General features: G+C 35.5%; 2 protein-coding genes across 2 annotated transcripts; both read left to right on the top strand.

The window, feature by feature from the left end:
• Positions 1–5,182: 5,182 nt before the first annotated feature.
• On the top strand, positions 5,183–14,286 carry LOC133176121 (angiopoietin-2-like). Its single transcript, XM_061311284.1, has 8 exons — positions 5,183–5,468; positions 6,183–6,319; positions 6,495–6,591; positions 7,006–7,173; positions 7,315–7,386; positions 7,791–8,038; positions 8,185–8,237; positions 14,259–14,286. Exons 1-8 carry the CDS (start codon positions 5,183–5,185, stop codon positions 14,284–14,286), a joined length of 1,089 nt encoding a protein of 362 aa, XP_061167268.1.
• A 3,710-nt stretch (positions 14,287–17,996) lies between these two features.
• LOC133176120 (uncharacterized) lies at positions 17,997–18,611 on the top strand. Its single transcript, XM_061311283.1, has one exon. It carries the CDS (start codon positions 17,997–17,999, stop codon positions 18,609–18,611), a length of 615 nt encoding a protein of 204 aa, XP_061167267.1.
• The last annotated feature ends 8,495 nt before the right edge of the window (positions 18,612–27,106 follow it).

Raw genomic sequence — 27,106 nt, 5'->3', positions numbered from 1 at the left:
TTCTTCTCTGCTACTGGGTATTAAACAAACTAAGTACATAGTAATGATGTACATAGTAATGATGAGCAAGAGTGCCTCTTCCAAAATTGTGAATTTCATGACCCCTGGGTCAGGGGTTCTTGTGTAGGGGGGGGGGGGGCTCTATTGATTATATAGTGAATATCCATTAATTCTTTGAAAATCTTCTCTGCTACTGGGTATTAAACAAACGATGTACATAGTAATGATGAGCAAGAGTGCCTCTTCCGAAATTGTGAAGTTCATGGCCCCTGGTTCAGGGCTTCTGGTGTTAGGGTGGGGTTCTATTGATTATATAGTGAAAATGCATTAATTCTTTGAAAATCCTCTCCTCTGCTCCTGGGTATTAAATAAACTAAGTATATTGTTATGATGAGCAAGAGTGTCTCTTCCAAAATTTTGGATTTTCGGCCCCTGGGTCGGGGTTCTCGTGTTAGGGCGGGGCTCTATTAATTATGTAGTGAAAATGTATTTGTTTTGTTAAATAATACTGTCTAATCATTAGCGTTTAGCAGATAAACAAAGTGCATAGTTATGATGAATAAGGGTGCTTCTTACAAAATTTTTAAATCTTTGTGGTCCCAGGGTGAGGGGCTTTTGTGTTTCTCATTGGAAGGGGGGGGGGGTCTGTTGATAATATAGTGAAAATGTGTTCATTCTTTGAATATCTTCAATTAAGTTCAGAGTTATGATGATGAGGGTACCTCTTCCAAATTTGTGAAATTCATGAGCCTGGGTCATGGGATTTGTGATTAGGGTAGGGCTGTGTTGAATCTGTAGTCATGGTACATGTAGTGAAAATGTATTATTTTTTTTCAAATCTTCTCTGCTCCTTGGCATATCAAAGGCAAACGAAGCAAAAGTTTTAATAAGCAAGGATATTGTTACCAGATTTTTTTAAACATGGGACTATTTGGTCAAGTGTTCTGGTCTTGGCCAGGGCTCTATTAATTTGTATTCTACTGAGAGAAGTTTTTCCCCTTTGCAGGGATGGGCACGATTACTTGAAAATGTAATCGATTAATAATCGATTACTTAGAGAAATTTTGTGTAATCGATTATTAATCAATTACAGTCATTTTTGTCCTGTAATCGATTACTTAGGGAGATATAATCGATTAATAATCGATTACTTCCAAGCATTTTTTCCTCAAGTATAAAACCAGAAAAATATTCAAATGGAATGATATCCACTGAAGTTTGAATATATTCATTGTGTTAAGTTTCAGTGCATAAGGTTTTTACTGGTTTGATTTCATTCTTTTGACCTAAAATGCTGACAAAATACAGCTATGTTTTAATGAGGGATTCTCTACCATGAAGAGTGGAGACATGATTCCTACAGTAAAATGCTCCAAGGGATTCATTATTCCTTTCGACTTTTGTTGGAGAAATTGTTAAATATTTTGTTGTTCTTTTAAAAGTATTTGGACTGCTGCATATTGGCAGTACACATAATACATTCCTATACTTTCTTTAGAAAAAATAAATTAGAACTCTTAGTAATATACATTTGAATTAAATGTGCCTTTAATTAAGTAAAACTAACAGCAGCAATGACTTTCTGTGTTGAAACAAGTGTTTTGAGAGCTATTAATTGTTTTAATAATATTGTTTATCTTCATTGGAGCTATCAATTATAAGAGTCGAACATTATTTAGTTCACATCTCATTATCTGCAGTCAGGGATATCCCAACCAATTAGCCAAGATAAACATACACTAAGACCGCTCTCTTAAAATACAGATATAACTTCTCAGTGACAAAATACAGTTATGAATGAAAACATGTCAATGATTTGCAAATTTTGAAGTTAGTAAAAAATAACTTTGAAGTTGCTTGAACATTACCAGAAATGAATGAAGTATTTCCAGTTGTTCATTTACCACATAATAAAAGTTATTAACTGGTGGTTTGTACTTGATATTTACGTGGGACTATAACTAGAAACAGTTCTCCAAAACAACGATCATTTATGTATAAAGTAATCGATAGTAGTCGAAAAAGTAATTATAATTACACTGAAAATTTTACCTGTAATCTATTAAATTACGTTTACAAGAAATCGAAAATATCTTCGATTACAGATTACTGTCGATTACTTGAAAATAAGCAATCATTACAATCGATTATGATTACTCGATTACGATTACCCCATGCCTACCCCTTTGCAATTCACATTTGATAATTAATACTGTAAATAATGTATTTGAAAAGTTAATAGAATAAGAGAATTATGCAAAAAAAATTATTGTATGATACAAAAACTACTTTCATAGTTTTAATGATCAGATAGACTTGTAAATAATACAATAATAAAAATGAGACAAAAATAACTTATTAAACTGTTCTTCAAAGACGAAGAGGGGCCAATGTGAGAGATTACAATTTTGGATTAGAAATAATACAGAAGCACCAATAGTTTGTTAATAGTCTGCATGGTGATAGTGATAAACTGGGGACAGATTAGAACTTAATTTTAATATGAGCTGTTACTAAATATTAGACTAAAAATTTCATTGATCGTGATCATCCTATTTCTCTTGCTTTTGGGCAACAAAGCTTCATCTACCAGTTTATTTTATATTCTATGGATCCTGTAAGTTGTTGTATTATACTTTGGTGACCGTTAAGGCCCTTGGGTCTCTTGTTATTTTTCTATTTCTTTATTTCATGATTATATCTTTTAATTTCCTGTTTTACGATTCTTCACTATGGAATTCAATTCCTAAATTCGTTATTTTTTTTAAATGTTACCCCCTTGTTATTTGCAATGTTAACTTATATAAAGACGTTAAAACATAAAAATCAAGTTTAAAGATCAAGTCATACGAGGGTCGTTCAATAAATAATGCAAACGTCATCTAAAAATAGGAAAAGCATGTAAAGCAGATTCTTAATACTTTCAATCCCTCAAAGGATTCCCTGTTAACATTTACACATGTCTAAAGTATTTGTACCCATGACCAGAAAACCTCAGCATACTCATCTTTAGGGATGCCTTAAAGACACTGCTGAATAGCACTTTCCATGATATACCTGAAATTATAAAATCTTCCTCTGATTGCTTTTATATGTTTTCGGAAGGAAAAGATCTCACAATTGCTGAGATCTACATGTACCTAATATGGGAGATGCCCAAGCTCTGTAAACTTTCCTTTCTTCAATATTTATTTCTCTATGCTTATTTGCAGCAACCTTTTCAGGTGAAGAAAAAATACTCCGGGGACCGGTATTTGGGCTTGCTTTGCAGGAAATGTGCTTAAATTTCCTGGGTGAAATTTTAACATAAAAGTTACCATTGATAGTCCTTCCTTTGTTGTATCTACATGTTTTACTGGACCTCTTGAAGAGAAAATTAATAAAACGTATTTGGAGCCCTTGCTTCTCTTTGCAATAATAGGACGACAGCTTTCTCTTTGATTCCACATTTTATTCTTGATCTTCCTTTTCGGCTATAAAAAGTACACAAATGTTTCGTCATCCATCACTCAAGTTTATCAAATCTTCTTTTTTGTAAAAATGTTAATTTTTAAATAGAAATTGGCACATTTAACGTGTGTTTTCTCTTAGGCATTTGTAAAGAAATAAGGCACCTATCTGATAGAATCATTGTTAGATTTATTTCATTTGTTACAACTCTATAAACTTTTATGACAATGAAATGTTCTGTGTTTTAGCAAAGTCTATCAACGGAAATTTGGCATTTTCAGATATCATGTTGCTCACAGCATCCATATTTTTGGTGCCCCTACAGATTTCGATCGATCACTTTGACTGCGATCCTTTAACTGTACTTTTTTTTTCTTTTAAATTTCCGAATCCATCTGAAAACTATACAGCGTGAAAGACTAGTCTTTCCACATATCAAAATCATATCTTTAATATGGGTCATTCAGCTATTTATGTAAGGAAGCAAAGTTTTCACATACGCCCTCATTTTCATCTTCTTGGCAGAGATCATTTTTAAACAGTTTTCAGCTCAGTGTAGTGACCATGCTTACTTTAAATGTGAATTCCTTTACGACAACAAATGGAAAAAGCATGGGGTTTTCTGTGATTAGGAGTTCTTTCATAGAACTTTTTAACTGTTAAAAAATAAATTTAAATACTTATACATTTATTATGATAACCTGTATGTTGCATTACTTATTGAGTGACCCTCGTATATTATGAGTCTAAATTTTTATTGTTAGTTGATCACGATTATATTCATGTGAAGAATTGATATATATACATATTACAATTCATTTTTAATGATCTTTGTGTTGTCAATTTGATCCCAATTGTAGTATTTTTCACTTAACATCCAGCATACTTGTTTAACTATAAGGACCCCATTGGAAATAAGTCCTTGGCTTTCATGGGTTATTAATAGGGGACCAGCCTTGCAATGAATATTTATAGTCTAAATTAAAAGTAAAAATTTACGCCCAGGAAAAAAGTTTAGGGGGAGCCCCCCCCCCCCTACAACCACCCCACCCCAGATTATATATTCCCTAATATTATGTTCACCTGAGTGAAAGTCGGTAGCAAGTGAAATAGCTTTCCAAAACAATTTGTATCAATTTGGAATTTCTAGATCTATTTTTTTAACCAATGTAGAGAAATATAAATACCTTTATTCACCTGAAAGGTCGCGTGAAGGTGAATATAACGTAGTATTTTTTCTACAGTGTTGGATCTCAGATATCCGAGAGATGGGAATTTTTCAATCAAGTTATAATGAAAATTAAATAGATAAGCTCAATATCTACACCTTAAAACAATAATTTTTTCTCAATGTCCAAAAAAAAAAAATTTTGTACTGGTGTAGAGAGGGTCCTTAAAAACAAAAGTAATTTTTGTATGAAATAACACATTTTTTAAGCATGGCAGTTCAAAAGCGTATAACTTGGAGAATAACGTAATTTAATACAAAGCGAAACAATAAGGCAAAAGGCGGAAAGGTAGGCAGGTCTAAAGTTACAATCAATTCAGGAGAATTCATATTAAATGAAACAAAATCTACATTTAAGCAATTGTGAAATACAGAATACGTAATAGTTAGCCAATCACTTTACAGTTATTATTTAAGATTTTAATATTTATATTTGACGGCCGAAAGACCACTTTGCAAATTCTTACAGGAACGCAGCAGTAAGTTTTAAACACAAAGTACGACATGGCCAATCTCGGGGTTTCCCGTTTATTTGTTATCTTCTCGGTGGCTCAAGCTACCCTTATTTCGCGGGGATATATTGCAAAACTGGAACTTGATGATAAAAAATCAAATAACAAACTTTTAGGTGAGTACAACTCACAGTCATTGATCGAGTGTGCTGCGATGTGTGTAAAAGAGTGTGGATTCTTTGGCTACCATGGCGAATTGAAGAAGTGCCGTGTCCACAAGAAGATCTTCACGTTTGGACTGTCTGATGAGGCCGGGTGGAGATACTATTTGCATGATTGTATGCATTCTTGTTATTTCTATTTCATATTGACACATGTGAATATAAATATATATAAGAAAACTTTAAGTTTTACAATATACATGTATTTTAAAGCCACGCCGAATGAATCATTTCGCTGTAAGCCTCAATTTGTTATAAGCATGTTCGCTGTAGGTGTTTTCCGGTATATACATGTACGCTTCTTAGGTTTTTTTTACTACACTCGAGTTTTATGAATATATAAAATGCATAATCTTTTTTCCTTAGTTATTTCAAGAACACTATTTTTCTATTCGGTGTCGGCAACTGTGTTGTCCCTGTTATTGATTTTAAAGAATATTTCTGTCTCTATTGATTTTTCCCTTCATTTTGATTTTGCATGGTACTAAAAATGTTCTTTGATGCATCATATAATGCATTTCCAAATATTTTTTTTTTGTTTTGGCTTTGATCAAAATGCTAAAAATTATACTGTATATGATTTAAACTAATAAAACAGATACAAATTTAATTCATATACAGTTTACACGGTGACAATACAGTAATGGTATTTATTTTCAGCTAAATGACATTGTACCAATTTGTACCATAAGAATATTGTAGTTTGTATATGACTTGAAATTCATAATTGCAGTTCGAATATGCGATCTTACAAATAACTGTTCGTTGCCCACATTCGTTTAATGAATCTATTAACGAAGCATTAGCTGTAATTTTTTTTTTCTGTTTTAGATTTCCCCTTTGATTGTAAGGACCTCCATGAAGATAGTCACACTAATTCAGGGGTGTATGAAATCTATCCCGATGGTACCAGCTCCCGTTCTCTCTCAGTTTATTGCGATATGGAAACAATGGACGGAGGGTGGACGGTATCTATTTTCATTAACAAGTTTAGAAATCATCCTATGTCCTTTAAATGTAATGTTGGTGATCAAGGGTTTTGTATAAGACAGAGGCATACATATTCTGAGTCTATATTAATTACACACTAATTATACACGTTTGACAGATTAATTATTGAATAAATGAATATATATTCTTAAGGCAATCCAGAAACGTGTAAATGGATCTCTGAGCTTTGACAGGGATTGGACTGGATATAAGAATGGTTTTGGTTCACCGGTACAGGATGGCTGGATCGGTACTTTATATCTCGTTACAATCGGACCTTTGATTTATTCTCTGTATTTGACAAACGATATTTGTACCGACACATCAATTTTGACAAAGATTTCAAAAAGACCTAAAAAAAAAATGATACGTATTCAGCGATATTCATTGAATTCATCAATCATTATGAATAGATTCAAGCAAAAAACAAGTGGGAGAAAGATATATAAATCATTTATTGTATTCACCATACTTATAAGTTTGATGGAATTACAAAAAATAACAGAAATGTTAATATATTACAAGTTTTAAAGCATGATTCAGAGATAAATAGTTTCAGTATATAAATTGATCCTTTATAAGGGTATATTGAACAAATTAAAAAAAATCATTGAAACTCATTGTATTTCAATTTAACAACCAATTTTGAATGTTCCCTAATAAGGAAATGAAGTAATTCATCACCTAACAAAGGGGAAGAACTCGGCCCTCTATGTTTCTGTCACGCTGGTGAATGGTAGCAGATTGTACGAGTTGTACGAACAATTCTCCGTTTCCGATGAAGCAGCAAATTATCAACTCTTTCTTGCGGGGAACGTCACGGGGACCTTGGGTACGTGACAGGTAGTAAGCGTATCTTACAAAAGAAAAAGAGTGAAAGAGAAAGAGATCTGTTGACAAACAGGTGACAATATGTAAAATATTTACAATTCACATAAGTCTTTTGATAAGTGTCGTGGTCCCCCACTTACAGGATCTTCTAAGTTGATGTGGAATGGACCAATTGGTATCTGTCTTGTCTGTTCCATCTTGTCAGACCATCATGGTATGTGATCAGGTGCATATGTTACAGCCTCATTGTGACGTCACTTTCGAGCGAATTTTTCCGTGCATATTTTTAGTCGCTGTGCATTTACAGTCACTTCAAAACTTAATACTCTGCATTTTTGTGCAGAGTATATGTTTGAGTTTATAATCATTTTAATAAATTTGGTTTTGTATATTTTCTTCTACATTTTCATCATATTCTTAAACTGGAAAGCGCTTAAATAAGGGCATTATACATGTATGTGTTTTTTATTGTTTTGCTATACTGTATTTTTTTCTGTACATATGTTGGTACTTTTAATAAGTGAAAGTGATCAGTATGAGATATACTTCATTATTATTGACAATAAGAACTAAATGATCCGAATTCATCTGAATTAGGTGTCTCATATAATTCTACAGGTGACAGTATGTTGAACAGTGGAAGTTCTTACCGCGATCTGTCTGGTATGTACTTCACCACCCCAGACAGAGACAACGATAGAAATATTAACTGGCAAGGAGGTAACTGCGCCGCTGCACCAGGGTTCAGGGGAGGGTGGTGGTTTAAAGACTGTGCTTACGCCTTCCTCAATGGTGTATGGCCTCTGGTGCACTGGTTTCCTACATTTCCGCTCGAGGGGACTTCTGTGAGAGAGACGATGATGATGGTCAGACGTCACTAGGTACGTCATACGCTATATACATCTAATGTCGGTAGCATTTTTAACACGAGGGGGTTGGGGGATGTGAAAAAAGTTAAGATAATAAATACATTTAAGTTTTCTTTAATATGTATATTGTTTTTATTCTATAGATGAGGATAAATGAGGGCAGGAAAAGAGAAGCTACAGATCAGAAACGAAAAAAGTGGGGGGGGGGGGGAACTTTTCTCAGAAATAGATATATTTCGATTATTTTTTTTTTTAATTTTTGTATTGTGTGTGTGTGTTTTGTTTTAGAATTAACACCTTTTACTTATGATGGGATGTCACGTTCTGAATTAAATATTGGAAATCTTTGAAGTGTTATATTTTTCAGGGTTTTGGAGTTAATGTTTTTTTCCCTTAAAAGTACACTTTCGTAAGTCAATTTAGTCAAGGGTCATATCATATACAAGATTTGAATGCCATTATTCATCAGCAGTTGTGTAGCGTAGTGGTTAGCGCGTTAGTCTCAAAGAAAATGATACTCAGAATTTTATTGCTATTGTTCGAACACCAAGAATATCACATTACTTTTCTAATAACATAAAATTTTTGCCGAGAAAATTTTCTCTAGAAGCTTTTTTCAAATCATAATTTTCCTAAATTTCAAAACTCCTTCAACTGGCGTAGGAATTTCATAAATATTATGGCTTCTGTAGAGGACTACGCCAGGCGATGGGCCAGACATGAAAAAGAAGACCTTGACACTTTGTCAGAATGGATTAAATGTATCAGATGTATGTTAAAATCGCGCATAAAAAGATTGAGGGGCAATATGAGAACCATTTATCCTTCTGTATTCAATAATCCAGAAGTGAAAAAAGAATTAGATAGATTACATGATCAGTACGTACTGGTCCCTGCTGACAAAGCAGGTAACATCATTGTCTTTGTTTGTAAGGCTCATTATATTAAATGTATTTTAGAGGAACTTGGATTTAATTCTACAAGTGGTAATCCAACTTATACTCATAGTTCCCTTTCTAAGGAAGAAATTCTTCAAAATCATATGTCAGTTTTGAACATTTTTAATATTCCAAACAACCAAAATGAATTTGAATTACCATATTTATATTGGATTCCGAAACTTCATGAAAATCCTTACAAACAAAGATACATAGCGGGTTCCAGCAAATGTTCAACCAAGCCTCTTTCTTTACTCCTCACTAAGATATTAACAGTAGTGAAGGAGAAACTTCAAGAGTACTGTGCAACAATATATTCCAGAAGTGGTGTAAATCAGATGTGGCTACTTAAAAATTCCAAGGGCCTTGATGGTCACCTGAGTATAATACAACAATTTAGAGGATCCATAGAGTATAAAATAAACTGATAAATGAAGTTTTGTTGCCCAAAAGCAAGAGAAATAGGATGATGAGGATCAACGACATAATTTGTCTATTGTGTTGTGACATAATCTTGGAGTTATCCCGAATTTTCATAACTTCTTGTATTTGGTTCTACTTTTATATCGAGCCCACATTTTCCCTTTATCATTGTTAACGTGGCTCGTAGCACCTTACCAACTTTGATTGTTTCGTTCTCTGCAACTTTGAAGCACAATGGAGTAATGAAATATGAAGATAACGAACAGTATTCAGGCTCAAAAGTCCATCAAACAATAAAAAATAGGAGCAGAGCAAACACGGACCTCCAAACATCAGAGGTGGGATCAGGTGACATGGAGGACTGAGCATCCCCTGCCGACCGGTCACACCCGCCGTGTGCTCCTTGTCATGATCGGGAAATAACGGAAAAATCCGTCGACAATTCAGTGTGTAAATAATGGCCTAACAATTTGTATTGAAAACGTCATTCAGCATTTGACTCAATGATAAATTGTATTTGCTGACAAGGTCATTGTATCGACCATAGAACTTACGAAATGATGACTTCAAACGAGACAGCTGATATTCTTGTTTCATCAACTTGTCAGTAATTTACCTCTTTTTAGAAATTGTACATACGTAGAGCATGCTCTTGCGTATCGAATCAACTGAGAGATATATACCCTATGCAGGTGATGAAAGTATATTGCTGCATAAGTAAGGGAAGTTGACGATCGAAAAGTTAAAGTCATCACGTTTATCATAAAGCTTGGTTGTTAGATTACCATTAACGTCTTTTTCAAGTAGAATATCCAAATATGAAACAGGTGTGTCAGACTCTGTGGTATCTTTTATCTCAAGCTCACAATGATTTATCGTATCGACATAAGAATGGAAATAGCCATTGTTAATTGACAATACGTCGTCGATATATCTAAATGTCGAGTTAAAGGCCACAGCAAGTGTTTTCTTCTTTTCACGTACAAGATTTTGGACAAATTCTGCTTCATATGAATACAAAAAAAGGTCTGCTTATAACGGGGCGCAATTGGTACCCATGGGAATTCCAATAGATTGTTGGAAGACCTGGTCTCCAAAAACCACATAAATATTGTCAATCAGAAACTCAAGCATCTTTTTAATGTCAACTTTAGAGTACTTGTGTGTACAATCAGAATGTTTTTTAACAAAATAATTTTGCAAATGACCAATGACAAGGTAAGTTAATTTACGAGTTCCATTTCTATTGAAAAAGCAGCTGAGGTAAAATCTTGTGATTTCAAATTTTCCAAAAGTTCCTTGGAATTTTTAAGTATCCACATCTGATTTACACCACTTCTGGAATATAATGTTGCACAGTACTCTTGAAGTTTCTCCTTCACTACTGTTAATATCTTAGTGAGGAGTAAAGAAAGAGGTTTGGTTGAACATTTGCTGGAACCCGCTATGTATCTTTGTTTGTAAGGATTTTTATGAAGTTTCGGAATCCAATATAAATATGGTAATTCAAATTCATTTTGGTTGTTTGGAATATTAAAAATGTTCAAAACTGACATATGATTTTGAAGAATTTCTTCCTTAGAAAGGGAACTATGAGTATAAGTTGGATTACCACTTGTAGAATTAAATCCAAGTTCCTCTAAAATACATTTAATATAATGAGCCTTACAAACAAAGACAATGTTGTTACCTGCTTTGTCAGCAGGGACCAGTACGTACTGATCATGTAATCTATCTAATTCTTTTTTCACTTCTGGATTATTGAATACAGAAGGATAAATGGTTCTCATATTGCCCCTTAATCTTTTTATGCGCGATTTTAACATACATCTGATACATTTAATCCATTCTGACAAAGTGTCAAGGTCTTCTTTTTCATGTCTGGCCCATCACCTGGCGTAGTCCTCTACAGAATCCATAATATTTATGAAATTCCGACGCCAGTTGAAGGATCGGGGTTCCCTATATTTAGGACCTTTTAAAATAAGTGATCTAAGGTCCTCATTATTAACTATATTTACGTCACCAGTAATGACGTGTCCAGCAGGACTATAGTTATAGGGTGAAGAAGAACATGAACACGACGGAGGATTATGTTTTAGATATTCGATATCCAGGCCCTGTAAAGTTTTCTTGTAATTAAAAAGTTTGGAAGCAATAGTCGATGTATATTTGTAGGAAATACAAGGTGTAGTCTTTAACTTGAAATATGGTGGAATACAAGACTGGACCCTTTTGTGATTAAGAATATTACTTATATTAACCGCGTCAATTCCTTTGTTGGCATATTGAAGTTTAAGGGAAAAACGGATTGTTTTAGCTGCATTTTCCTCAGTAAAACGTGGGGGTTTAAAAAGCCTATGATTTTCAATATCCATAATCACAGATCCGAGCCTATATTCTGGTGTCGAGGAATCAAAATATGGACTTTCCTTGACCTTTTCAAGAAGACTATTTAAAAGTTTCAAAGGGACAGAGTAAAGTTTGGTGCGAATATGATGTAGACCTAACTGTTGATTTACGTAAGGTAGTAATGAATCAAAAGAGACATCGTGTATCAAAGGTTTATTATAAGACCGATGCTCATGACTACGCTTACGTCTCTGTGTATGGTTAAAAAGTCCCATCACATTTACATTGTTACACTGTGGACTGGAAAGATTTCCAACACTATCGACATTGTCATTACACCCATAAGGAAAGGCTGTCCCTAGCTTTCTAATCCAAAATTCTTCTCGTTGTCTACGGAAAGGTGTACTCAGTGATGGGCTGTTTGTGTGGTGGTAAATCTTGTCTAGAATTCTAACTTTCAATGACAAAATAGAATGATCAGGTAAATTAAAATGCTTGTATAAAAGTTGCTGACACCCATTATTTATCTGAAATCTATCACCTGAAATTCTTTTATTGAGTGATCCCTTGGTTTCACCAACATAAACAAGTCCACAAAGACTACATTCTATTCCGTAGACAACATTTGAGGATTTGCAGTTCAGATTTTCCCAAGTTTTGGTACAGAAGCTCTGTCCAGTAAGATTACTGGTGAAAGAAGTGTTAGTTATCAAAATGTCACATGTTTTACAATTTTTCGCAGAACATTTTGAAATAGAAGACATGGGATCGGAAAAGGAATCCTCGAATATATCTCTAATAGAAACCTTACATTCTTTCAATTTTTTGTATGAATTATTGCTTTTATACCAAAACTGGGAATCTGAAGACTGTAGATATGACATATGTTTAATATCCCTGAGGATTATCCGAGGGGCACCGAATCAACTCCTTGAGTCTGTGTCCCTTTTAGACTCAAAAGAGTGACGCCTTTTTATACTGGGCGACGCGCCTGCCAGTATCATTTCGTTATTCTGTATACTCATGAATGAATAGGTACCGAACGACAAGTATCCTCGGGGACAGACTGTCCACCAGCAGCGATACATGTTCGGTGGTTAAAATGAAATATATGAAGATAACGAACAGTATTCAGGCTCAAAAGTCCATCAAACAATACAAAATAGGAGCTGAGCAAACACGGACCTCCAAACATCAGAGGTGGGATCAGGTGCCATGGACGAGTGAGCATCCCCTGCCGACCGGTCACACCCGCCGTGTGCTCCTTGTCATGATCGGGAAATAACGGAAAAATCCGTCGACAATTCAGTGTGTAAATAATGGCCTAACAATTTGTATGAAAAACGTCAGTCAGCATTTGACTCAATGATAAATTGTATTTGCTGACAAGGTCATTGTATCGATCATAGAACTTACGAAATGATGACTTCAAACGAGACAGCTGATATTCTTGTTTCATCAACTTGTTTGTCAATAATTTACCTCGTTCTAGAAATTGTACATACGTAGAGCATGCTCTTGCGTATCGAATCAACTGAGAGATATATACCCCGTATGCAGGTGATGAAGGTATATTGCTGCATAAGTAAGGGAAGTTGACGATTGAAAAGTTAAAGTCATCACGTTTATCATAAAGCTTGGATGTTAGATTACCATTAACGTCTTTTTCAAGTAAAATATCCAAATATGAAACAGATGTGTCAGACTCTGTGGTATCTTTTATCTCAAGTAAGTAATATTGTTTGTAATGCTCAATTTCCACTGTTGCATCTGTACGGTATATGATTTTGACATAAACTTGGAGTTATCCGGAATTTTCATAACTTGTTGTATTTGGTTCTACTTTTATATCGAGCCCACATTTTCCCTTTATCATTGTTTACGTGGTTCGTAGCACCTTATCAACTCTGATTGTTTCGTTGTCTGTAGCTTTGAAGCACAATGGAGTAAGTAATATTGTTTGTAATGCTCGATCTCCACTGTTGCATCTGTACGGTATATGATTTTGTATGCAATTTGGTCATTATTTGTGAACATCTAATTTACATTGTAGTGTGTGAAGTCTATTTTTGGATAACGTGCGAGTTGCACTTTTCATGATTTTTAAGACTTAAAGAAGTTTTGTGTCACAAGATATTGCATTTTGTATTGAAATGCACACATATATACCAAATATTTCAGTAATGTTTTTTCTAGTCAAGCAGTTTTATTTGCATGTTAAATGCAAACAATTTATGCCATTGTAAAGAGTGCAGGAAAACTTGATGGCATGCTATAAACCATTGATTGTATTAAGTACATGTACCTAAGTTTGATGGCATGTTGTAAAACATAGTTTGATCAAGATACATGTTCATACCCAAACAGAGAGTTACCTGTTGTGTGATAGTTCTAGTCATTTCACTCATTTGTCATGTTACGTTTATCCACTTCCGAGATAGCTTTGGATGTAATTTCATTTATTATTTTCTCTGTTCTTATTTGATTCATTGTAATATTTTCAGATCTAACTATATCCTCATGGAGAAATAAATGGTTGAACTTACTGCGACTTGCATTTTTATTGGACCAAGGCAATAAGGCAGTACAGTTAGATTCCATTTTAGCAGAATACAGCGAGGCCAGAGATGGGTACAGAAGACGAGGAACGGACTAGAAAATTAACAGAAAAAGGATCAGAACTATATAGTGAAAGGAGTTGTGCTCACAGAGACAAGACAGAGAAGGCATGGAATGAGGTTCAGAAGATTTTGGAAAATCTATGCGAAGCGGACGGCAGCACAGTGGACACCATGGAATCGGAACTCCGCAAGCGATACGACTGCTATGTATCTTTGCGCTCTGATTACATCGACTTTCTGAAAGGGACAAAAACTGAGGAGAGCAACAATGAGTTACGTGTTCTGGAACGATCAAGTGAAAACAGTGATCGAATATTTAAATCAGCTTTGACGCAAATCAAGATTATAAAAAAAATGCGGATGCGAGATCTACTGCAAATACCTTTGCTGGCTCTTCTGCATCACGGGGAACAAAGGTTCAAATTAAGTTAGAAGAAATAAAGACAAAGGTAAAATTGGCCGAAGAGGAAGCTGGTATCCAAAAACAGTTGACAGAAATTAGACACAAAAAGGAAGAGGAGAAGTTAAATGCAGAATTAAATGTTATCAATTTGAAAAAGGAAGCTGTTGAATTGGAAGCGGAGGCAAAGGCTTCATCTGTTGGAGAAGATCGGGACGACTCTCCTTCTCCTCCTCCTGTACGATTACCGGTGGAGAGAAGTCGTACTGAGCGATATGTTGCTGAACATTTTCATGATCCTATAGTTCATCCTTTACATTATGGATTCTCAAACTCGCCTTACATCTAATCTGACCACCGTGACCGAGATCCATTCCATCGTCATACACCAAGCAACGATAACCATGTGGCATCAGAGCTTACTTCTTTTCTTTTAAAGAAAGATCTTTTGATGACAAGACTTACTGTTTTTGATGAGAAGCCGGAACACTACTCTTCCTGGAAAGTGAATTTCAAAGACATCATAAATGATCTCAGAGTTAATCCTTCTGAGGAATTGGATTTGTTAATTCGCTGGCTAGGCCCAGATTCTGCAAGACACGCCAAAACTATAAGGACTTCAATAGGTTCTGATCCTAGATGGGGAGTAGCAAAAATTTGGGAGCTTCTAGATGAAAGGTTTGGTGCCCCTGAGATGGTCGAGTCTTCAATCAAAAACAAGCTTAACTCTTTTCCAAGGCTTGGGAATAAAGACAATAAGAAGTTATACGAGTTAGTAGATATCATGATCGAAACAGAAGCATTGATGGAAATCCACAGTATTCCATGCTGCTCTCGTATTTCAACTCATCATCTGGTGTATCTCCAATTATCAACAAACTGCCGTATATTCTTCAGGAAAAATTGATCATGAGAGCAGCCAACTATAAGAAGCAACATGATGTTCCATATCCGCCATTTTCCTTTGTATTAGACTTTGTCAAGGAAAAGAGCAAGATCCGCAACGATCCAGCATTTTTTCACACCTTTGAGACACACACCTCTAAACCAACTACTGGTTCATACGTGACTGGAAACCAGAAACCTGTTATTGCTAGGAAGACAGATGTCAAGGCTAATATTAGTAGCAGTCCAGACAAAATATGTCCAGTGCATATGAAAGAACACTCGCTGAATCAGTGCAGGGAATTCTTAAAATGGGATATTAGGAAACGTAGAGAGCTGTTGAAGCGAAGAGGCATTTGTTTTAAATGTTGCGCATCTACGACTCATTTGATGAGAGATTGTAGACAATCTGAGGAATGTGCCATATGCAAAAGCCAACAACACCCAACAGCGTTACATATGGAAGGAAGAAATGCTACTGTATTTGTTGTCAATCAAACATCAAAAGACAGTCCGAAAGTAACAATTGCTCATGGCGGGGAGAAAGCTAAAGATGTCGTTGCGTCATGCACCTCACTATGTGGAGAGGAGTTCAATGGTCGATCATGTTCAAAGATTGTGCTCGTAAAGGTGTATCTGGAAAGGGAACCTGAAAGGACTATCACAACGTACGCTCTTCTTGACGAGCATAGTAACAGGACTTTAACATTGTCGGAACTTTTGGATCAGCTTCCTGTAGAAGGTTCTCAGGCTGCTTACACACTGTCAACATGTGTAGGTACCAAACAGAAAACAGGCAGACGAGCTGTGGGGATTATGGTCAAATCAATGGATGGGATAAACCAACATACCTTGCCAACAGTAATTAAATATAACGACATTCCAAATAATATCTCAGAGATCCCTACCCCAGAAGTAGCGAGGGCACAATCTCATTTAAAACATATCACTAGTCATGGGCTGTGATTTGCTGGAAGTTCACCATGTTCAACATCAAATAACAGGTCCACGTGGAGCACCATTTGCTCAAAGATTGAGCTTGGGCTGGGTGATCGTGGGAGAAGTTTGTATTGACAAGTTCCATAGAGACAATGTCAATGTATTGAAAACCAACTTACTTGTGAATGGTAGGAGAACAATTTTCAACCCATGTGCCTCAAAACTCGTCTTGCGTGAGCAGCCAGTTGAATCTCCCATTGGAGAAAATCTCTGTTAGAACCCAACAGGATGAGAAAAAAGGAATGTCTTACGAAGATCGAAAGTTCACAGAGTTAATGGACTCAACATTCAGGAAGGACTCCTCTGGAGTATGGATGGCTCCCCTACCATTCAAATGTCAAAGGGCACGGCTTCCCAACAACAGGCTACAAGTATTGCAAAGAGCTTGACAACTAGAGTCGAATCTTAAAAAGAGTCCAGAGAAACTGAACCACTTTATTACCTTTATGGACAAGGTTTTCCGAAGTCACGCTGCAGAAAAGGCTCCTGATCTACAGGATGATGAGAAGGAGAGATGGTATTTACCAATTTTTGGGGTATATCATCCAAAGAAACCCAACCAGATCAGGGGAATATTTGACTCCTCAGTAGTGTACAAGGGACTTTCTCTGAACAATGTGTTGCTAACGGGAACCAAATTTGACCAACAGTTTGTTGGACGTGCTGTTGCGTTTCAGAAAGGATGAATGTGTAAATACAGCGGATATAGAGCAAATGTTCTACAGATTCTTCGTCATACCTGAGCATCGAGACTCCTAATTCCCCAATGGTTGAATATCGTATGACAGTCCATGTTTTTGGTAATCGCCCGCCATAGCCACTTATGAACTGAGAAGAGCGGTACAAAAGGCTGACAATGATGTCAAAGAATTTGTTAATTGTGATTTCTATGTTGACGATGCACTGACGTCCACGTCTTCGCCTGAAGCAGCAGTGAGTTTATTGGAACGTACCAGGAGGAGTCTTGCAGAATGAAGGCCACATCCGACTACATAAAATTGCATCAAACAACAAGAATGTGATGTCTCAGTTTCCTAAGGAAGATCTTGGAAAGGATCTCAAGAACTTAGATTTGGGTGATGATGCATTGCCCTTACAACAGAGTCTAGGTCTATCTTGGAACCTGAATACGGACAGCTTTGTTTCAACTGCTCCTAAACTGAGTAGTTCATTCACAAGAAGAGGATTGCTTTCAGCAGTTAGCAGCAAGTTTGATCCTATAAGATTTTTGGCACCCTTTACAGTTTATGGAAGAATGTTATTGAGAGAGGCATGTCCACAAGGCTTCGACTGGGATGAACAACTTGAATCTGTTGGATGGATTCTGTATTCCTAGAATGTATGTACCGAGTTCGTACAGTCAGATGAAAGTACGGGAAGTGTTAATCTTTTCTGATGCTTCGGAGAAGGCTGTAGCTGCAGCTGCTTATCTCAAGACAACAGATGACCTCGGTAAACAGCAGTTGGAGTTCATTATGGTTAAATCCAAATTAGCACCTTCAGCTGGTAATAGTATACCTCGCTTAGAGCTTTGCGGGGCAGTCCTGGCGACAGAAATTGGGCAGTTCCTTGCAGAACAGCTTGAAATACTTACAACTAAGATGAAATATTTTGTTGATAGCAAGGTTGTCCTCGATTATATAAAGAAGGACACACGGAGATTTTATACCTATGTTAGCAATAGGGTAGCCAGGATTCGTCATGCCACTTCACCAGAACAATGGAATTATGTGCCTACCCACTTAAATCCTGCAGATGTTGCTACAAGGGATGTGTCACAGGACATTTTGACAGCCATACAAATATGGTTGAAAGGACCTGAGTATATCTTAAAGGGCATGGAAACATCAAGAGAAGAACCAGAGATATTTCCCCTCATTGAACCAGACTCTGATAAAGAAATCCGTCCAGTACAGGTGCTACAATTCACTGTCTCAACACACTACCACTAGATGAACAATTCTCGAAATTCTCAACATGGAAAGGGTTAGTTCATGCAATTGCCATCTTGAAACATAATGCACGCTGCCACAACAAAGAAAATGACTCATCTTGCGAAGGATGGCATTGGTGCCAGGAAGGAACAAGTCCAGCTGGACTTAGAGAGGCAGAAAAAATTTGTGATAAAAACCCTGCAACAAAAGCACTACTACAAGGAGATCAACAATCTAAGACTAGGGTTGTCACTCACCAAGGAAAGTCACATCATACCACTGTCTCCTTACTTGGATGAAGATGGTCTCCTGAGGGTTGGTGGCCGATTAAATCGTCTTCGAGATAGTCTAGGCCTCGCATCTACGAATCCTATCACCATTCCTAAGGGAGTTGTAGCAATGTTTCTTGTGAAGCATTTTCATGAAAAAACCTTTCACCAGGGCCGGAAATTTACTGAAGGGAAAATACATCTCATCTCTCATTGGGAAATGTGTTTTGTGTAAAAAGCTAAGAGGAAAAACGCTAGTACAAAAGATGTCCGATTTGCCAACAGATCGATTGGTTCCTGGACCACCCTTTACAGCAGTTGGCGTAGATACCTTTGGACCATGGAACGTCACCACACGCAGGGCACGAGGTGGAGCCGCTCAAAGTAAGCGCTGGGCAATTATTTTCACCTGTTTAACCCGTGCAGTGCATATCGAGCTTATTGAAGAAATGAGCAGCTCTAGTTTCATAAATGGCTTGAGGCGAGTCAATAGATCAGACCGAGGGACGAACTTCATGGGTGCAACGGATCAGATTGGTATTGACGCAATCAATGTGGAAGATGTTCAACTAAAGGCTCATGTAAACAATTCAGGATCAATCTGGACATTTAATGCTCCCCACTCCTCCCACATGGGAGGAGTGTGGGAAAGAATGATAGGCATTACTCGGAGAATTTTAGATGGAATACTAGTTCAACAGAAATCCAAAACCTTGACTCTTGAAATCCTGTCCACATTGATGGCAGAAGTCTCTGCTGTTATGAATTCCATACCAATCTCAACTATTTCACCTGACCCAGAGACACCCTTGATATTAAGCCCAAATATTCTCCTCACTCAAAAACAAGGTAATAATCCACCTATGTTGTCAGAACAATTTTCACTCAAGGATGTCTATAAAGCAGACTGGAAACATGTTCAAGTACTCTCTGATCTCTTTTGGAGGAAGTGGAAGGATACCTACTTGAATGAATTGCAAGAACGCAGAAAGTGGCACGACAAGAAACCAAATATAAAACCCAGTGATGTTGTCCTCATCAGGGATGCGAGCCTTGCTCGAAACAAGTGGCCCGTTGGAGTAGTGGAGGAAGCCATAAAGAGTGATGACCAGTTGGTTCGTAAGGCCGTTATCCGTGTACATTGTGATGGCAAAACTGTGTTGTATACTAGATCTATCAGTGAGCTTGTTTTGTTATTAGATGATTAGTTTAGAATACTTAGTAAGTGTAGGAGTATTAGTTGATTGTTATATCTTAAGATATAAGACAGGGAGTGTGTTGTTACATAATCTTGGAGTTATCCGGAATTTTCATAACTTGTATTTGGTTCTACTTTTATATCGAGCCCACATTTTCCCTTTATCATTGTTTACGTGGTTCGTAGCACCTTATCAACTCTGATTGTTTCGTTTTCTGCAGCTTTGAAGCACAATGGAGTAAGTAATATTGTTTGTAATGCTCAATTTCCACTGTTGCATCTGTACGGTATATGATTTTGTATGCAATTTGGTCATTATTTGTGAACATCTAGTTTACATTGTAGTGTGTGAAGTCTATTTTTGGATAACGTGCGAGTTGCACTTTTCATGATTTTTAAGACTTAAAGAAGTTTTGTGTCACAAGATATTGCATTTTGTATTGAAATGCACACATATAATATTATTCCAAATATTTCAGTAATGTTTTTTCTAGTCAAGCATTTTTATTGCATGTTAAATGCAAACAAATTATGCCATTGTAAGGAGTGCGGGAAAACTTGATGGCATGCTATATAAAACATTGATTGTATTAAGTACATGTACCTAAGTTTGATGGCATGTTGTAAAACATAGTTTAATCAAGATACATGTTCATACCTAAACAGAGAGTTACTTGTTGTGTGATAGTTCTAGTCATTTCACTCATTTGTCATGTTACGTTTATTCACTTCCTAGATAGCTTTGGATGTAATTTCATTTATTATTTTCTCTGTTCTTATTTGATTCATTGTAATATTTTCAGATCTAACCATATCTTCATGGAGAAATAAATGGTTGAACTTACTGAAACTTGCATTTTTATTGGACCAAGGCAATAAGGCAGTACATCTATTATTCAGTAACAACTCATAAAATAAGTTTAATATGTCCCCCGTTTATCACTATCACAATGCAGACTATTAACAAATTATTAGTGCTTCTGTACCCAATATTATTAACCGCTTGCACTGGTTTTGTTGGTCTTTGAAGAACATTTAATAAGTTATTTTTGTCTCATTTTTATTTATCTATTATTTACAAGTCTATCTGATCATTAAAACTATGAAAGTACTTTTTATATTATACAACAAAAATTCCTGCATAGTTCTCTTATTCTATTAACCTTTCAAATACATTATTTACAGTGATTAATTATCAAAAGTGAATGGCAAAGGGGAATAACTTCTCTCAGTAGAATACAAATTAATAGAACCCTGGTCAGGACCAGAAAACTTGACCAAATAGTCCAGATGTTCAAAACTCCGGTAAAATTACCCTTACTTATTAAAACGTTTTCTCTGTTTGCCTCCAATATGCAGAAGCAGAGAAGATTTACGAAGAAATAATGCTTTTCACTACAAATTTTACACAGACCTACCCTAACAACAGAACCCATGACCAAGGGTCAGGAAATTCACAAATTTGGAATAGCTACCCTAATCTTCATAACTATAGACTTGGTTTATCTGCTAAATACCCAGGGGTAGAAAAGTAGATTGCAAAGAAATAATGCACTTTCACTACATAATCAGTAGAGCCCCGCCCTTCAATGTCATTCTGGGCTTATTAACACTTTTTTAAGACTTCCTATATTATATTTAAAGTGTTCTGGGGATTATTTGAGATTATTATCTAGTAGTTTTCGACCAAAAAAAAAAAAAAAACCCAAAAAATAAGTTGTTATTTAAACCTAACCCTAGGTTTAAATATGTAACCCTAAGGTCTGAAAAGTGTAAAATGTAACATAATTCATTTGGGCTTATAAACGAACGGAGTTAGCGGGTTAAATATTGGGTTTAGGATTGTAGCTAAACCCCTCAATGGTTTGTTGCAAAACCTATTCTAACCCCATGCAAGAAAAAACGGCATAAAAATCGAATAAAAAAATTCATGTCTGGGGGTATACCCAACTCCAAATTTTTCTCAAGGTTTTGAAAATTCTTAACGTCTTATAGCATAAAATGCTTAAAAACCGGCCGATTTCCATGTTATAGATTTGGGTTTTCTTGGCTGTAGCTAACTTAATTTACGCGAAAAAAACGTTTTCTGAAAAATATCCCTTACCTTAACTTTTTAACTAAAATTTTGATTATGTTACATTTTACACTTTTTTGATCCTACCCCCCCCCCCCCCCCCCCGGGGCAATTTTAGAAAAACTCTTTGTGGCTTTTAAAACATTTAAAAATCTCAAATCTGCGGCATAATTTTTTGTGGCTATAAGCATCCCTTAAAAAAATAATAGGAGTTTGAAAAGTGTAAAATGTAACATAATTTTTATATCATATAAAGAGAGAATGGGCTTGGTCTGGGGTTAGCTCTAAATATAGGGGAAGTTCATAACCCTTCTTAGGGGACATTGTCTTGATGACAAACACAAACTGTAGCGTTTTCTAAGTTATATTTACAGTACTTTCTTTCGTTTGTAATGGATTTATTGTACAGAGAGGCGTGACAGTCGAGTCACGCCTCTCTGTACAATAAATCCATTACAAACGAAAGAAAGTTTCTGTAAATGTCTTGTGTTATGGTCATTTCCATAGTCACTCCTCAGCACTAATCTGCACACGACATTACGTCACAGGCCTTGGTCCATCGTTAGTGTACATGGTGTTCAAACAAAGCAGAAAGTACAAAGGAGATTGCATCATGCGATGTTAAACGAGTGTGCAATTGTATTTGATGGATTAATTTAAGCAGTATGAGTATTTCAAAAAACACAGTATACACAGGCACAATACTGAAGACTTTGATCCGCCCGCACTATGATCCGCTACATTACTGTTACTAGGAATACGATTGCATGTGCTGAGTAAATCTGAGTCAAGTACTGTAGCCACAAGTGTCAAAATTATGGAATGTAGAGTGAAAGAGTCCAAATACATGCATAAGCGAACATGTATCCGTTTGCATGTTACTCAAGGAACACATAAAACAGGTGCTATTAAGGGAATCATCGAACTGCGCGCGTTTTCAATATTGTCACATTTGAATTATCGTTTTAATTTGGATACATGAAATTCTGTATATTTTTTAAAAAAAAAAATGTTTAAAGCAGTTAACCTAGTTTCCATGTATTCCTCTTGAAAATGGTTCTCACGTATGCATTTTCAGATTGAAGGGAGGGGTTGAATTTTGTGAGGTTTCTCATGTTTCCTCTGTATAGGTTGTATAAACTTACAGAAATTGAAGAAAAAATATTCAAAAAGTATCGAGTTCTTTTGGAAGTTATTGTACAGTATATTGGAATTTATTGTACGGCTAAGCTCCGTCCCCTAGAATTTATAGTACGTTGGAATTCAGATTTCTATCGGATTTAAAGTATGGCTAACATCAAAAGAAAAAGTACCGCACCATGACACAAATGACCTTATGGCCTAATTTACTGAGTATGGACAGAAACCCAAAGTGTAAAATGTAACACAATTTTTTGTGACTTTTACTTTTAGGGCCCTATTCTCTTATAAATCAATTTTAACTGGATATTTTAGAAAAAATGACTTTTATTTAAGAGAAATAATCAAAATATAATGCCAGAAGTTCATGGTGTTCAATTATCTGTTCCATTATCATCCATATGACCTCTGCTCAGATGTAAGTAGCCATTTAGGTGAATTTTTATAAGTCCCAACAAATATACATTTTTCTTGTATTTCTTGAAAATACAGGAAATTTAAGTGAAATTTGGCTTCCTTTTCCTTCGCCTAAGGTAACCGTACAAATATAAAGCAAAAAAAATTTGTTCTATACATAATCGACAGAAATAAGGACAAATCAGGTGTCGCGACATGTCAGAATCACTTAAGTCATTCTTAATTTGTTGCGACATGATTTTTCGACTAACCGAGTATTGCGAACAATTAAAAACATGTTATATTTTGTTAATTCAATGCATTTCCTACCTTGTTTCTATTAAAGTAGGTTCACAAATTGATTTAAGCTACATTTTACACTTTCAAACCCCAGTATGATATTTATATTTCCCTTTTTGGCTAATATTTGCTTATTATTCAATTTATATTTGATATTAGAGAAAAATCAACCTCCATTTAATATGAATAACCTGTGTAGCAACCTCTAATGATAAAACGCCGCTTAATGATACAAATATCATTAAGCGTTGCAATCGCAACGCTTAATGCCATAAATTATTGCATTAATAGTTGACATTCTCAACCGCTAATGCTAAATCGCCGCTTAATGATAAAATTATATCATTAAGCGTCACAAATGCAGAGCAACACTGACGCTTGATGAAACAAGCAAATATCGACATAATCGACGACTAATGATACACACTAGTGTATCATTAAGCGTTGCAGTTGCAACCTTAAATGATATAAAATTTAGAAATGGTTTGCAATATCTAAGAGAAACACACATCCACCTTTCCTGAACAATGAGATATCACTTGCCAAACCATTTATATATGCCCTTGTGCTATATAAATGGTAATTATTGGAGTTTTACTATGTTTTCTAGCTAGTCAAGGGAACTTCTTTAAGCTCCGGATGTTTAAAAGACAGACAGTCACAAAGCTGAGAGAAAAGATACAGACAAATAGATCAATAAAATGACATTCAAATCCTTTTAAGAGGGCTGGGTGGTCGTGGCCATTTTTAGACTATATTGATCTCTTTAGAAGAAGAGCTCCATATAAAGATATACAAAAATGATCAAATTTTAAAACTAAAATGTATGATTTTTTTCTTTGCCCAATGATAGTTGACAACTTAAGATATTAAGTTATATCTGATGGTTAATTTGTTCACCCCCCAGCCTCCTTAAAAGAACCATTTTTTTACTGAAAATACAGAAACAATCAAATTCTTTTTAAATTTATATAACGATTTGAATAGTCAACCTAAAATATATATATTTGAATATTTTTTATCGAAACTTTGTATTTTAGATTTGATACAGCTTAACACATGTCACTGTTAACGTTTCAGATATACATATCGAGAAATAAATTTATAAATTTTTACTATTGTATTTCTAATCTGCTCCATTTCTCCAAATTTGGAAAAAAAGAGACATCAATATTCACAACTTATGTTTAAGGATACATAACACAAAAAATACAATGTAATACATTGAATAATATATATTGTTTTGAGAAAAAAGGTTCATTTATCCTTTATTCGTGATCAGAGTTACTTGAATACATTACTGTTGCATGATTATTTTATTATCATTTTTGAATTTATATCAAATTATAAATATGGGTTTTTCATGTTATCAAATCTCATAAAGCCTGGGCCGAGGAGCTTCTTGTTGAAATATGATCATGTACCAATTGTATTTTTATCCCTTTTGATGTTTAAAAATAATACATGTGCCTTATTACTGGTCGGATATAGAGTTTTGGACTAAAATCTACCCCCCATAGACGGATTTATAGTCGAGTAAAAACGGTACTTATAGGAATACTTGTGACTGATTTTTAACAAATATTTGCAAAGTATAGTTTTTAGCCTATGAAACGATTAAATTGTCAGACCTCGGTGGTTTATTTTGGAATTTGTTGAACTTGTTTTTCAACTACTTATGACGTCATTGTGAATCACGTCGATCATTTATAATTTAACAATAAACTTGTGGTCATGTGGGAAACCTGTTTGTATACAGGGTTAAAACGTAACAATGAGATAATGTGGTGCAAGAGGAAATATTTGCGAAACAATGTAAATATTGAAGAATACAGTGTATAAATTCCACTTTTCTGTGACTGAAAATAATGGACCCGAAACGAAATTAATAATCCTAATCCTATAAAATAAATGTATTCTTTGTCCATCTCATACTTCGTGTGTGTGGTACGCATTGTAATCTTTTATTGTGTGTCATACCAATCCATCCTTATGCTAAGTGTTACATGTTACTTTTGAATGTTTCATCATTATCATCAGTGGTAGATCTAAGAATGGACTAACAAATAGTAAAGATGATTATAAAGATTTCAGTTTGCTTTAAGTCTTGGTTACAACTATTAAGAGATTTACATGATTTATAGCCAGTGTTTGCAGGCTGGGTGAAAATATTTCTTTTAGTCATAAATCAATGACATCAACAGAGTTAAAATGGTCGGTTTTTAAACCAGATATCTTCTTATTATCAGTCGCCCGAAGACATATCCATGCGTGATACCAATCCGAGGAAGCAATTATTCTTTTGATCTCTAAAACCAGTCCACTAGACGAACCCGCAAGTCTCATGAGTCTTCTTACACTTATGATTGATGGTATATTTGTTAAAGACTTGGTGAAATATATACTCTTGGGCCTGGTTTAGCATCAATGATTGAACGAAACAATTCATTAACGTTCCTGATACGAAACCTAGAATTGGGATCCAAAACGAATTGGAATATTTTACTCCAAATTTCCCGAAGTAGGCACAATGACTTATCTCTTTCAGGACTATTGCAATAAGGAGGCGTGGGTTTTTGAAACTTCTTGACAGGACTGCTACAGTTTTAAGCGTGTCCTCGTTTAGCTTGTCATCAGGATTAGTACAGGTGGGAGGTGTTTTGTCGCCAAGATTGTCGACTAGACAGCCGCTGTTTAGAGGTAAGTCTTCTGCTAACACGTCGACAGGAATGTTACAGTTGGGATGCTTGTCTTCTTGCAACTCATCCACAGGACTGCTACAGTTGGTAGGTTTGTCTTCGTCTAAATTGTCGAATTGAATACTACAGGTTGGAGATATATCCTCGCCGAAGTCGTCGATAGATATGCTACAGTTAAAACCGTGTCTTCTTCCAACACGTCCACAGGAATTCTACAGTGTAATGGTGTGTCTTCTTGCAACTCATAAACAGGACTGTTAAGGCTGGGAGGCGAATCTTACTCCAAGTTGTTGACAGGTGAAAAGTCTCGACATGTTTCATCAAAAGATTCAATATTTTGCAAAATATAAGAGACTTTGTCATGATGTACCCTAATGCTTACGTAATGCTCCCCCCGTCCTTCAGGGAAATATTCCAGACAGAGCAATGTTAGGTTT

The sequence above is a fragment of the Saccostrea echinata genome, unplaced genomic scaffold (assembly GCF_033153115.1).
Source record: "Saccostrea echinata isolate AGI-Se365-2 ecotype Australia unplaced genomic scaffold, CSIRO_AGI_Sech_v1 ptg000066l, whole genome shotgun sequence".
NCBI lineage: Eukaryota > Metazoa > Mollusca > Bivalvia > Ostreida > Ostreidae > Saccostrea > Saccostrea echinata.
The sequence above is the reverse complement of the archived record's forward strand: the minus strand, read 5'-3'. Positions and strand labels throughout refer to the sequence as shown.

Excerpts from the sequence above, each read along its gene's own strand:
- LOC133176121 (XM_061311284.1), top strand. The coding sequence starts at position 5,183 with ATGGCCAATCTCGGGGTTTCCCGTTTATTTGTTATCTTCTCGGTGGCT. Across the intron at positions 5,469-6,182 it reads GAGATACTATTTGCATGATT|ATTTCCCCTTTGATTGTAAG; the intron begins GTATGCATTCTT and ends TTTCTGTTTTAG. Across the intron at positions 7,387-7,790 it reads CATCTTGTCAGACCATCATG|GTGACAGTATGTTGAACAGT; the intron begins GTATGTGATCAG and ends ATAATTCTACAG.
- LOC133176120 (XM_061311283.1), top strand. The coding sequence starts at position 17,997 with ATGTATGTACCGAGTTCGTACAGTCAGATGAAAGTACGGGAAGTGTTA.